General features: G+C 29.3%; 2 protein-coding genes across 5 annotated transcripts; both read left to right on the forward strand.

Moving 5' to 3' along the window:
- Nucleotides 1-1,338: 1,338 nt before the first annotated feature.
- Nucleotides 1,339-6,523, forward strand: LOC130949193 (U-box domain-containing protein 51-like). The gene is made up of 8 exons (XM_057877984.1): nt 1,339-1,519; nt 2,558-2,652; nt 2,858-2,979; nt 3,310-3,513; nt 3,602-3,749; nt 4,422-4,520; nt 4,660-4,953; nt 5,840-6,523. Exons 1-8 carry the CDS (start codon nt 1,339-1,341, stop codon nt 6,521-6,523), a joined length of 1,827 nt encoding a protein of 608 aa, XP_057733967.1.
- A 4,368-nt stretch (nt 6,524-10,891) lies between these two features.
- LOC130947854 (60S ribosomal protein L18a-like protein) lies at nt 10,892-13,433 on the forward strand. 4 transcript variants are annotated; one of them, XM_057876573.1, is made up of 5 exons: nt 10,892-11,223; nt 11,580-11,625; nt 11,989-12,115; nt 12,212-12,329; nt 12,527-13,433. In XM_057876573.1, exons 3-5 carry the CDS (start codon nt 11,997-11,999, stop codon nt 12,578-12,580), a joined length of 291 nt encoding a protein of 96 aa, XP_057732556.1. In that variant the 5' UTR covers nt 10,892-11,223; nt 11,580-11,625; nt 11,989-11,996; the 3' UTR covers nt 12,581-13,433. The 4 variants fall into 4 exon arrangements, with proteins under 4 accessions (XP_057732556.1, XP_057732557.1, XP_057732554.1 ...); XM_057876574.1 differs by having other exon boundaries at nt 10,892-11,186; XM_057876571.1 differs by having other exon boundaries at nt 10,899-11,223; nt 11,889-12,115; nt 12,527-13,430.
- The last annotated feature ends 426 nt before the right edge of the window (nt 13,434-13,859 follow it).

Genomic DNA, 13,859 nt, shown 5'->3' on the forward strand with positions numbered 1-13,859 from the left:
ATCAATACATTAAAATTAAACTCTAATTTATATCTAAAAATATAAAATAAAAATATATATTAAATCAATTTAATAAACAACAAAATATTATTATTGTAGCATTATTTAATTAATGAATTTATTTAGTTGACAGTTATATCTCTGATTTTTTTTCTACTTCACTTTAATATTTACTAAATTGAAGAATTTTATAATGAATATTTATTTTGATTATTAGTTCTCAAACATAAATTAAAATAAAAATTAATTAAAATATTAATGTATTTTGTACTTTTATCTATCTAAATAATTAACTTTATTATTATTATTATTTGAGATTAATTTTTGGTTTTTTTTTTATTAAATAATTAAATAATTATTAAATAATCTATAAAACATATAAGAATATGAGAAATTTGATGCATAATTTTTTTTAAGATACTATTTATCATACATAATTCATAAAAAATATGTTTTCTTTCATTACTGATTAAAATATAATTTATTTATATCTTGATTAGTTTCATTTATTATTATTATTATTATTTATTATATTTAGTTTATAAAAAGATAAATTAATAACTATATTATTATTTATCAATATATTAATATTGATAATAAATAAATAAAAATTATTTAATATTTAATATTTTTATATTATTTATGTTTTATATATTTTAATATATTTATAAAAAAAATTATTATTTTTATATGCTATATATTTGCCCCCACTGTTTAAAATTTCTGGACTGTATATATATATAGTTTTGTATATTATTAAACATGGCACATCAAACATTAATATCTTCAGACTTTAGGTGCTGGCCATCATTTGATTGCTTGACATATGAATACTTTCAAATTACTAACTATCCAAAGATTATATATTAATTTTTCAATTTTCAACTGTTTCAACTTTCGACTGCAACTGTATTTTCTTTTAATCTTGATTTTCGGTTAATTCCATTGAATATTCTGTCCAACTCTCATAACTGTGGCTATTAAATTGTTTTGCCAACAATCAGAAACAGAGAAAACAGAAAGTAAAAAATAAAATAAAATAAAAAACAAAACCGACTTTAGTAACGTCATGTAGATAGCACAAAAATGTTTTGGAAACTAACTCCAACAAATCCTTGAGCCCAGATCAACAAAGGAATAAACATGGCAAATTTCGGAGCGGTTAGTAACAATATTTAATCCATATATAGCAAATATGACAAATAAAATACATAGGAGAAGGACAACATATTTTGTCATCACCAATAGTTTTTTATTTTTTATTTTTTATTCTTTTGGGTTTCTTCAAACGTGAATTTTGATTCCAATAATCTACCCCAAACCACACCACCATCAGTAATGGTAGATTTCAGAAAATCAGCATCAGCTAAGCCTAAAAATACTGGCGGCCCTACGACTGTGATCGCCGTGACCAGCGGCCGGAAAAGCCAATACGCCGTCCAGTGGGCCGTAGAACATATTCTGAAGAAGAATTCCTCTTGCATTCTCATTCACGTTCAGACCAATCGTTTGTACCACCGTAGGTTTCCTTCTGCTTCTTAAATTTTAATAACAAAACACATTTCTATATTTTCAATACTTATATGTTGAGTACACATTACATGTTCTCTAGAGGCATTCAATAATTTCTCACCTCCTCCTTTGGTGGTGGTTTTTGAACCTTGGAAGCATGGCTAATAATTTCTCACATCCATTTAATTAAATTGTTGTTTACAGTTGTAACTGAGATTGCAATAAAATTAAAGTTTACATCTATAGCATTAAGCAATAAAATTGTATGGCTATTAATTATTAATTCTTCTCATCTTTAGATAGATAAATTATTCAGAAAGACAATATTCATATAGGTAATATTAGGGAGACAAAAAAAAAAAAAAACAGAACTTGACTTATTTAGCATTTATTAACTGTCGCAGCAATTAATAAATGCTAAATAAAGCAAGTTACGCTTATTTTTGACTAATTTTTGACTGATTTTCTTTGATTACCAAATATTTTCGTATTCATATATAGTTTTGTCTTTTTATGTAAACTTTAATGTTTTCTAAATCTTTTATTAGTGACATTATTTTGATCACTTTCAGAACAATATATTATTCACACAATATTTGTTACATGCATTAGAGCCGTAATAAACAACTCAATAATTCATTTTTTATTGAATAAAGATAAAGTATTATTTAGTCTCTAATATTTGAATTAAGTCTTAGTTTTATTTTTAATATTTGAAACGTCATATTTTTATCTTAAACATTTTTTCATTATATTTTAATCTTTTGATCAAAATTAGATATTTTCTTCCAAAAATACCTCTTTTTTTATTATAATTTTTTTTGGACAATAATAAAAATCGTAATTATAATAGTCAGGGTGTTTATTAGTAATTTAAAAATGAAAGTGATAGAATAATAAAAAATAATAACAAAAAAATTTAAATAATATGAAATATAATATTTAAAAAAATATTTAAAATATTAAGAACAAAGTTAAAATTAAGGATTATAGTACTGCTTTATCCGTACAACAATTACCAATCCTTTATTGTTTATTTGTGCAGAGAATGGTGTTGGCCCTAGTCATTGTCGTCCACCAACTGAAGAAGAATGGCAACGGATTTTTCTCCCTTTCAGAGGGCTTTGTGCTCGAAAAGGGGTTAGTTATCCACCAAAAATGAGAAGAAAAAAAAATTGAAATATTAGTTTTTTATCATTATCTTTTTGTCTACGTTATCTTTGAAATAGTAAATAAGAATTGAACAGGGTATTTAGTATTTACTTTAAAAATATTAAAAATTATGTTTAGTTTGAAAAAAAAATTATTCATATTAATTTGTGGTTGTGGACGCTTATTATTTCAGATTGTAGTGACAGAGTTGGTGTTACAAGGCGCTAATGTTACAAGTGCACTTACTCAATACGTAAATGAATACTATATTAGTAGCGTCATTGTTGGTGCTTCCCAATGGAATTCTTTTATAAGGTTAAATTCTTTTATCTCATAATCATGCATACTCATAAGCATTTCCAATAAGTAAAAATTATTGCGTTTCATGAGATATATTTTTAGATTTAATTATTTTCTCAATTTCTATAATTTTATTAAATTTTTAATTAAATTTTTATATTATATTAAATTTTATAATCAAATTTTTACCATAATAAAAAATTAGAATTAATAAAAAAATTCTGTTAATTAAATATTAAATATATTCATTTTATTTAATAAATTTTTTTTTTAATATTTTTATCACGATAAAAGTTTAATTACAAATACCATGGTCTTGATTTTATTTTATTTTATTTTTTTCAGGAAATTTAAAAATACGGATGTGGCAGCTAGCTTAGCCAAGTCTTTGCCAGATTTTTGCTCAATATATGTTATATCGAAAGGAAAAGTCCAAACTATCCATCCAGCAGGTCCCGCTCAAAATGGTAAATTCACAAAAGCAGCAACACTAAAAGGGGTAGCAACGCCAGATTATTTTTTAAACAATTCACCTCAACATATAAACAGGTATATATCTCCATTAATTACAATACATATATCTTTTTTTGGAGTAATTCAACAAAGACATTGATATCCTTTTTTGTGATTTACTTAGCTTGGTCAAAGATGCTACATTATCAATAACACCAAGTAATTTTTCACCAATGGAACAAAGTCCAACAATATCCTTTGGAGGCTCTTCACCACAAACCGACAGTGATCTTGAATTCGCAAAGTCACAAATCACTTCATCAAAATCCAAAGTAAGTAAGTAATGTATCTTCTACTATCAATGCAGTAAGGGTATTTTGGTCATTATAGAACATGCATAAGAAAAGTAGAAAAAAATTAGAAACCATTATCAATGCTACATGGAAAAAGTGAGTAAGTATAGTAAGGGTTATTTTGTAGTTGGGATTAGTTTATTTGTATTTCAATGTGACACTTGTATCTATTTACTAAAATCAGTCATCAATAAATTTATATATAAATATATGTATGATTTAATTTATAAATAAATTATTATTTATACCCATAAAAGAAATAAATATTGATAAATGTATTCATATAAAAATAAAACGACAATTATAACTACAGAAAATGGTTTTTGTGTGCCAAAAGTACCCAAACGTTAATTACACAATTAGTTCGTTAGAGTATTCTTGACATACGAAAGATATTTTCAGTGGGTACAATTATCATTTTATTCTTATATGAATATATTTATTTTGTATCTTTCATGAATACAAATGATAATTTATTCTTTAATTTATTTTTAATGTGTATCAATATTTTAATATATATATTTTATATTAACGACTGATTTTAGTATACACATAATGGATTTCAATATATTGGTAATAGCTAATTATGTAGTTTAACTTACTTTTTCCCATGTGAATGATTAGATTTTTTTTTTTCACCCCTTCTTATAGAAAAAAATGGAGGAAGAATTAATGAAATTAAAACTTGAACTAAAGAAAACAAATGAGCAATATGGATTTTTCTGCAAAGAAGTCGACTCTGCGCATAAGGTATGATGAAATGCTTTCTTTTGAGATATTGTTATTATAATATTTTCTCTATTTAATTTGAATATTAAACTTTAATTCAATTGCCTGAAAAATAAAAAGAGAAAACACTTGAAAAGTACATTTCATATTTGTTATTTAGGGAGTGGAAGAGTATGAAAAGGCTAAGCTTTCAAGGCAGAGAACAGTGCATGCTATGGAAAACGAAGAAAATCAAGGAGCTTCAAGCTCTGCCTACATTTATAAAAACATCGTTCCATACAGAAGATACAACATTAAAGAAATAGAAATTGCAACTAATTACTTTGATATTGATCTCAAAATTGGAGAAGGTGGTTATGGACCAGTTTTTAAAGGAGTAATTGACAACACTGATGTTGCCATCAAGGCTGTGAGGCCAGATATAAGCCATGGGGAAAGACAATTTAACCAAGAGGTATCTATAATTAAATAAGTAATGTTTCTTTGGTTTAAATAATGCATGTTTTTTTTCTTGCTATATTAAAAATAACAACTATATTCTAACACATTAACATTGTTAATGTAAATTATTTGTGTAAAATTGTCTTTATACAAAGATAATAATTAAAAATCTTAGATGACAATTTAATCAAATATATTAGATATTCATGTGTGTATTAGTGAGAGCAATTCTAATAAAATATTTTTGAAATTTCAGATTTAACATCTAGAAAAAATGAAATCATCAATCAAATAAGACCAATTTTAGTATAGAAACACAATTTCAATTTGTTGGAGAATCAATTATATTTTTTCACTTTATATAAAATTTAAATTGAACTAAAAAACTAAATATTAAAGTGATAAATCTCATATTTAGAATATCTACAATATTTTATTTCCGTTTAATTTTATTATGGGTCTCACAAAATATTACATCAATATTTATGAGACTACATATTATAATATAATAATATTTGTGACTAAATGTGTAATTTATCACACAAATGTCCAGATTCAATTTATTTTAAATTTTATAAAAAGTAACTGATTTTCTCTAAAATAAAATCACATTTTTTCGGGAGATCAATCTCTTTTCATTGATGGCCAACAAGCTATAACTCAAATGGATAGTTTGTATACTTATTCAAACTTCACAAATTCGATTCTCACTCTAAACTTAAAAAAAAAAAAAAATAACTCTTTCCATTAATTATCTCCGTGCAAATTGAACTTCAAAACGTTTCCTTCACGTACACTTCAAAATTAAAACTTCAAAAACTCTTGATGCGAATTGCTCTGTCCTAAATTATTATCAACAAATCTGAATAAAAATTAATAATAACTTGATGTTAATGCAGGTTCAAGTTTTGAGCACCATAACACATCCAAACATGGTACTACTCATAGGTGCATGCCCAGAATTCGGATGTCTTGTGTATGAATACATGGACTATGGAAGTCTGGAAGATCGTTTATTCAGAAAAGGAAACACTCCTCCAATTCCATGGAAAATCCGTTTCAAAATAGCATCGGAAATCGCCACCGCCCTTCTCTACCTTCACCAACTAAAACCAGAGCCACTAGTCCACCGTGACCTCAAGCCAGCAAATATCCTCTTAGACAGAAACTATTTAAGTAAGATCGGCGACGTCGGTCTTGCCAGGCTCGTTCCGCCTTCGGTCGCTGACAAAACTACCCAGTACCGCCTGACGAAAGCCGCCGGCACGTTCTGTTATATCGACCCGGAGTATCAACAAACAGGGTTGTTGGGTGTGAAATCGGACATATATTCATTTGGTGTGATGCTGCTTCAGATTATAACTGCAAAGCCTCCAATGGGGTTGGCTCATTTGGTTCAGAGTGCTATTGATGCTGGTAGCTTTGAACAAGTTCTTGATCCTAGTTTGAATGATTGGCCTGTTGAAGATGCTTTGTCTTGTGCTAAGTTGGCATTGAAGTGTTGTGAGATGAGAAAACGAGATAGACCCAGTCTTGCTACTGTGATTTTACCCGAGTTGAATAGGCTCAGAGATTTGAGATAGATAAAGATAATAATTAATGGCAATAAAGAAATAATAATAATGAAAAAATGAAAATCTTCTATGGCTGCGAGAGCTTAGTTGATAGAGCCAAGGCACCTGGAACCGGGAAATTGATTATTAATAATGTAAACTGCTACTCCTAGAATATTATTCTTAAATCGTCTCATCATTTTCTTTTAGGTTTAATTACTTCGATAATTCCTATAATTTTACTGAATTTTCAATATTTTTATCATAATAGGGACTTAGTTACAAAATTTGATATGGTCTAGGAACTTAATTAAAAAAAAATATAGAAACCTAATTAAAAATTCGATAAAACTATAGGGATCGATAGAGTAATTAAACATTTTTTTATTATAAATTCTATAAAAATAATCAAGATGGATATAGTTAAAAGGACTAGCTAGTACTTGCATGAGAAGCCTCAACTTAGGGCAATATGCATGTAATGTAACTACCAAAGAGTGGACACATAAACAACCATAGTAATATTTGGGTGAAAATTAAAAATAAGTTTAAACAGTTTAAAATTAGCTCATTTAATATTTATTAATTATCATTAGAATAATAATATAATTTTAGATGTAATAAATATATAATTACGATTAATTTTATGTAACTAATAATCTAGACTTAGAACATGTAAACAAAATATCTTATATTACACGTGTTCTGTAACTTGGGTCCTGAATGGGTCAGAGGGTGTGATATGAAGAATGAGTGGATTGTCGAGGGGTGGATTTGAACAGTCTCCGGCGAGTCGACTTCTTCTGCTTGGCGAGTTGTGAATGAGGTGGGGTCACTTGCAAAGACTTCAACACTTAAATCAATGTCTGTACAAAAGACGACCATTAGGGTTAAGGTAGGTGACGTACCTCTGGAGAGGACTTTTTATACTCTGCACTCGTTCATACCTCGGGTGGGCCCTTGAGGGCCAGGCCCACATATCTGAAAGCTTCTGACAGTTATCTAAGTACACGCGGGAGGGGAGGTGACGTTTGGGTCACCTCTTGGGTTTGGATTTAGTAGTCCTCCGGGTCAGCCGGTCGTCCGAACCCGGGTCTTTGGCTAGTTGGGCTGGGCCGGAACAGTGCCCCCAACATGCCAATTATGGCCATGAGCGCCGTGGTTGGCGTGTTCTCTCCAACTTCCCTTCTGATAGGGTTCTCAACAGGTCAGCTGCTCGTGATAAGGGCGTGCCCCCTACACGCGAGTGGCTTTCGTCCGTTTGTGGAGGGACGTCAATCGTCGCCTCGTTATTCGCATTGGGCATTTAATACCCATTATGAGTGATTTGAAAGTTTGAGTGAAAAGTCCCTTTTACCCCTGAACTTTGCGCTTCTCAATGTCAGTTATTTTCCAGTTTTCATGCTTCCTTCTCTCCCTTCACATTTCGCATTCGTATCAATTCACATATTTCGCTCCTGTTTCTTCCTTTTTTCTTTCCTAATTTTTCTTGATACAGACGCTCTCACTTGCCCTTGACCCCTTGTATTTCCTTGGTATTTGCTATTCTCCACTCATTATTTTCTGGTAAGCGTTGTTTTTCTTCATCTTTTAGTGGATTGATCATACTTTATTATTGTTGTTTTCTTCTTTGGTTGCCTGAATTGCTATTGCATGCTTCGTCTGGGTCATGCTACCGTTAGATAGATTCTAGGGGGGTTACCATTAGGTGCATTGTTTATTTTTGTCTTGTTAGTAACAGTAGATCGTTATCCAGTAGGTTGTAGTATTAGTTTCCACTTCTTCCGAGTTTTTGACCTACCGATTTGACTTTAAATGGTGCTCCCACTTTAGGTATGGCGTATCAACCCCTTCCGAGAGTCCCCGTGGACCGTTACGCCTAGGTCACCTCGGATGTGAAGGATACGCCTTCCAAGATGACCCTTGAGGAGCTTTAGGAGTTTCGCCGCTCCGACCTGTTTTGTGGGGGGAGTCCTGAGGAGGAGCGTTACCACGCGTTCATCCCTGTAGATCAAGAACGAATATGCCACATAAACCTGAACACCCCCCGAGTTGCTGACTGGCTTTGGGTGTATAAATCGATGTTCACCAGCTTGGGGGTTCGCATCTCCTTCTCCCCTTTTGTGATGGCACTACTGAACCGGTGTGATATGGTGCCGTCACAATTGCACTCGAATAGCTGAGCTTCCTTCCGGTGCTTTGAGATAGTGTGTGAATACTTTGAACTGCCGATCTCTGTAGAGGTCTTTATGTGGTTGTTCCTCTTAACGAACCCTAAGGAAGGGAGACATAAGAAGGGGTACATGTCTTTCCGGGCTGCCTACGGAAGAGAGACATAAGAAGGGGGACAACATCCAACATATTTTTTCTTATTACAACAAATTAATTTGATCGAAAAATAGTAAATCAAATTTTGAATTAGTCAAATTAATATTATTTTTTATAAAAAATTACTACAATACCCCTATTATAGAAAATGACTAAAATACTCTTATTATATATTAATTCTGAGAATCCTAAGTTCTAGCCCTTTTCTTCTCTGTCATGTCATAGGGTTAGAATTTAGAGTTTTCAATATACATATAATAGAGGTATTTTAATTATTTTTTATAATAGGAATATTGTAGTCATTTTTTATAAAAAAATATTAATTTATACCGGTTCAAAATTTAATTTATTAATTTTTTTTCCTAACCTGATTTGTTCAGTCTAATTTTAATAAAAATAACATAGTTTAATTGATTATATGTGTTAAATTTTAACTTTTAAAAAACATATTTAAAAAAATATATTTTTGACATCTTTATCTAAGTGGCTCTTAAAGATTAAGTGAGAAATTTTGTTCACACCGTCAGAGTTTATTATTTTTATCTAATACTTTTAATTACCAATTTAATATTTTATTTAATAATTTAATAATATATTTTTAGTTCACACTTTTAAATATTACTAATATTTTTTTTGTAATAACATTATAAAAATATAAATCTTTTAAAATGATACTGATTTTATCCTAATATTATAGATTATGGCAGAAAAGATTTATAAAATTAAATTACTTTTGTAAAAAAGTTGTAGGGGACAAAAATTTTTATAGGCTAAGAAGATTAGGGTCTCTGTAGATAAAAAAAGTCAAATAATAAATTTTTAGTTATTATTTTCATGTGAAGGAATTTAATTTTTTACTAAAAATTAATTTTAACATTTATTATCTAAAATTTAAAAGAATTTAATGTTTATACTTTTATATTTGATTAGATGTTAAGTCTGTTGTATAAATAAAATAATTAATTTTTATATTTATTATTTAAATTTTTTTTAATATATATATAAATATAATTAGATATTAGTATATAAAAATTATATTGACAGTTATAAATTAACTCAAAATTATTTTTTTTAAACAATTGAATCTTGATTTTAATTATTAACCATAATATTAGTATTCTCTCTAAATTATATATAATAAATATTTGAAGAAAGAGAAGTGAAAATATAAATTAGAAAAATAAATAGTAAAATTTTAAAAGTAAACAAAAAGATTAAAAAGATATACATATATTAATAATATATTTTTATGTGAACAATATTATAGAATATATTTAATTTTATATTCAATGTATTTTTTATAATTTTATGAATTTATTTAAATTATATTATTTTATTAATTTTATTTTTGATAGAATAAAAATGTAGAGAGAGATAAAAAAATGAGAAAGAAAGATAAAAAAAAGAAAAGATAGAGAGAGAGAGAGAGTTTGTTAATTTCAAAGAAAAAAATTTATTTTAATTGTAATGAAAGAATATTGGTGGCACATTTTAGTTTGTCAAATTAGTAATATAAAATATAAATTATAAGTTATATATGGAGTGCAAAGGACAGAAAAAAAATTGAGAATGAGAGAGAGATAAATAAAAGAATAGAGAAAAAAATTTTATTAATTTAAAAAAAAATATTTTATTTTAATTTTAATAAAAGAGTGTCACGTGATATATTTTAATTTAAGTGAGTAATATAATATAGTTATATTTTAATTTTAATTTTAATTATAATTAGAGAATTTTATATTATATATTTTGATTGTTAAATTTATATATAATTGATCATTAATAATAATATAAGAGAAAGAGAATAAATAAAGGAATGAGAAAAAAAAGAAAGAAAAAGGACTCAATAATTTAAAAAAATGATTTTAATTATATCGAAAAAATGATATGTAATTTATTTTAATTATAAAATTAATAATAAATAATAAATAATAAATAATAGATTTGTTATCTTCTAATGACCATCGAGTATTTTTCGTATTCTAATATAAACAATAAAAAGGTACCTATCAAAATAAGTCCACTATTGTTGATTGTTTTCCTTGCTTTTCGTCAAAGAAAGATAACTTAAACTCCCTTAACTACTTAAGGCCCAAACGGGCAGAAAAGTGGCAGAAAAAGTCATAAAACCAAACACAGCCTTGGAAGAAGAAGAAGAACCCTCCTCTCCCAAACCAGAAAACCCTAGCACGCCATTTCTCTCATTTAGCCGTTGCTTCTTCCCCTTCTCGCCGTTCATCATCCCGTCGCCGGCGAAGCTGTGTTGTCAGCACGCCGTCCCGCTCGCGAGAGAAGAAGCTCGTGAACCAGCTGGTCCTCCTCGCGAGCTGTTCGCTGCCGCGTGGGAGGTTCATCACCAGAGACGGTCAGAGACAATTTTTTTCACAGCCTTTTCTTTTGAGGTTCAGATTTTGGCCCTGTAGTTCTAGTTCTTTAGAGCTCTAATTTTGTTATTGCTTCCTTGGTTTATTTTTGTGTTGTTAGAAATCTCTCATGATTTTTATTTTATGATGCTCAACTTTGGGTTGAGTTTCAGGGTTTCTTACTGTGGTGATGATGTTATTAGTTCATCAACTTTATGTTCATTGATTTATTTTTGTCTGCCATGTGTTTGCTGTAATGCTTGAAATAAATGTTGCATAATACACGCTGTTTTTTGCATCCAATGTCATCAATTATTTATTTATTTCGTTTTTTTTTTTGTGTTTTTTGGGGGCATCTATATATGGATCAATTTGCTAACAATGTTCATTTGCAGGTTCCTCTGGGTTTTAGTGATATGTGCTGCCAATGCTCCTCCATAGGTACTATTTTTTTTTTCTATTTTTTAGGGTGGTTGTCAATGCTTAGTTAAAAAGTTTATCACTAAGAAGCTGTTCATTTTAGAAACAATAGGAACACCTCTTTTGGTTATTGGAAATTTATCATAGCTTGATGGAAATGCAATTGAAATGATATGTACCAGTGCTCGTCTAATTTTCTATAAGACTTGTCATTAGAATTTTTTTTTATTTGCTAGTGGAATGACTTGGTTCTATATTCTGTTTCTGCTGCATTTTATTCCCAGGTCCCCTTTCAGATTATGATATCTTCCATGTTTGCCTCTGTGCAATTATTAATGCTACAAGTTGAAAAATAGTCTGCTGAAGCTGAGTCTATATACATAGGGCTCTAGATGGATACATCTGAGCAAGGGAACGGGGATTATGCTCCAATCAGGGATTCAGAAGATCCACAATTGGGAAAATTTGACAAGCCACTTCCATGTTTTGGCTGTGGAATTGGATGGTTCTCGTGAGTTATTATGCACAGATTCATTCTTTCCCATTTTCTTTAGGCTGCATAATCTAATGTTTGCATATTTTCCTGATCTCCTACTTTTGTTGCCAGTCTTCTGTTAGGATTTGCATGCCCATTGCTGTGGTATTATGCTACAATTCTCTATTTTGGAAATTACTATCATAAAGACCCAAGAGAGCGTGCTGGACTTGCTGCTTCTGCAATTGCTGTAAGTGTTATACTTGAGAGGGAATTTACAGTTTTAGCAGTTTGTTTCTCAATCTATCCTCTCAAATTTCTAGTGTATATTTCATTTTTTTTGTTAGCTGCTTCTGCTTCTGCTTTATACATACATATATATATATATATATATTCTCATGGGAGCCACTAATCTGATGTTATGACCAACTCTCATTGTTTTTGCAGGCTCTAGTTTTTACAATTGCTGTGCTGATAGCAGTACTGGTTATCTTCCTGTAATTATGGTTTCAGCTAACCTCTATTTATTCAATCAATGAAGAAAAAAAAAAAGATTTGTATAGAGCATCAGTCTCCACACAAACACAAGGCAAGGCTAAATGCAAGGTGAATCAAGGGTGAACCACACATGCATATATATGGTTGCTTCCGTGACCTTGTTAAATTTGTGCAAACCAAATGCGTTTGTGATTTTTCGGTTTTGGAAGGGGAGTGAAAGGCGAACAGTAACCATGAATAATTTTTATTTTTCAAATCTTATCTCCACTCCCTTTTCTTCAAAAACCTGAGCTCGCAAACTCATCCGAATATATTTCGACTAAGATATCTTTAGATGGTTCACCCACATTTTAGTAAGTTAATGTATTATATGTATGTCCTTGAATTGGGAATCAGAGGCTATAAAGTGTCTCAACGTGTAAAGTTAATATTGATGCATTATGCGCATGTAATCCCTAAATGGATTTAGCTAATATGTGCTGTTACGGCACATGATAAAGTTATTAAAGAAGTTTTTATAAAGGTGAATTTAGGAAGATTCTTTCTACACTTTATGTTTTTGTTGTCACGAGTAGTGTGTAGAGAGAAGAATTGAGGACAATGTTTGATAATGTTCAGGTAAGTTTTTGTGTTTTGTCCCCCTGAAGCACGCGAAGGGGTTATTATTTTTTTTTTTTGGATATTATACGGGGCTGACACTCAAGAAAAGAGTAGCTCTTTTTTCATCATCTCTGAGAATACTTAGAATCTTAGGAGGAGGTAAGTCCCAAAAAACAGTCAGTTTCTGAATTCATATTCAATCTAGCCAGGTAATCAGGGGTTATTAAGTATGGCAAATGTGATTATGATGATGGGTCTAGTTTGAATGGATTTTTTTTGTTTTTCTAAAATACTATCCATTTTGAGTTATGTTACATTCACAAAATGGTTATATCTTTGTTTTGCATTAAAATGCGCACTAAGTATTCATATACTTTAGATCCATTTTGGTTAAATTCATATATGAAACAAAAATAAAATAAAAACGTCTTCATTTAATTTTATAGAAAAAAAGGCAAAAAATCATCAATGGTTAATTAAGGACTACTGTACAAAATGGTTATATCTTTGTTTTGCATTAAAATGTGCACTAAGTATTCATATACTTTAGATTCATTTTGGTTAAATTCATATATGAAACAAAAACAAAATAAAAACGTCTTCATTTAATTTTATAGAAAAAAAAGGCAAAAAATCATCAATGATTAATTAAGGACTACTGTATAGTCTTTTTTTGCCCCTT

Source organism: Arachis stenosperma, chromosome 9, assembly GCF_014773155.1.
Source record: "Arachis stenosperma cultivar V10309 chromosome 9, arast.V10309.gnm1.PFL2, whole genome shotgun sequence".
NCBI classification, from domain to species: domain Eukaryota; kingdom Viridiplantae; phylum Streptophyta; class Magnoliopsida; order Fabales; family Fabaceae; genus Arachis; species Arachis stenosperma.

Excerpts from the sequence above, each read along its gene's own strand:
- LOC130947854 (XM_057876573.1), top strand. The coding sequence starts at position 11,997 with ATGGATACATCTGAGCAAGGGAACGGGGATTATGCTCCAATCAGGGAT. Across the intron at positions 12,116-12,211 it reads TGTGGAATTGGATGGTTCTC|TCTTCTGTTAGGATTTGCAT; the intron begins GTGAGTTATTAT and ends TTTTGTTGCCAG. Across the intron at positions 12,330-12,526 it reads TTGCTGCTTCTGCAATTGCT|GCTCTAGTTTTTACAATTGC; the intron begins GTAAGTGTTATA and ends TTGTTTTTGCAG.
- LOC130949193 (XM_057877984.1), top strand. The coding sequence starts at position 1,339 with ATGGTAGATTTCAGAAAATCAGCATCAGCTAAGCCTAAAAATACTGGC. Across the intron at positions 3,750-4,421 it reads TCACTTCATCAAAATCCAAA|AAAAAAATGGAGGAAGAATT; the intron begins GTAAGTAAGTAA and ends CCCTTCTTATAG. Across the intron at positions 4,954-5,839 it reads AAAGACAATTTAACCAAGAG|GTTCAAGTTTTGAGCACCAT; the intron begins GTATCTATAATT and ends ATGTTAATGCAG.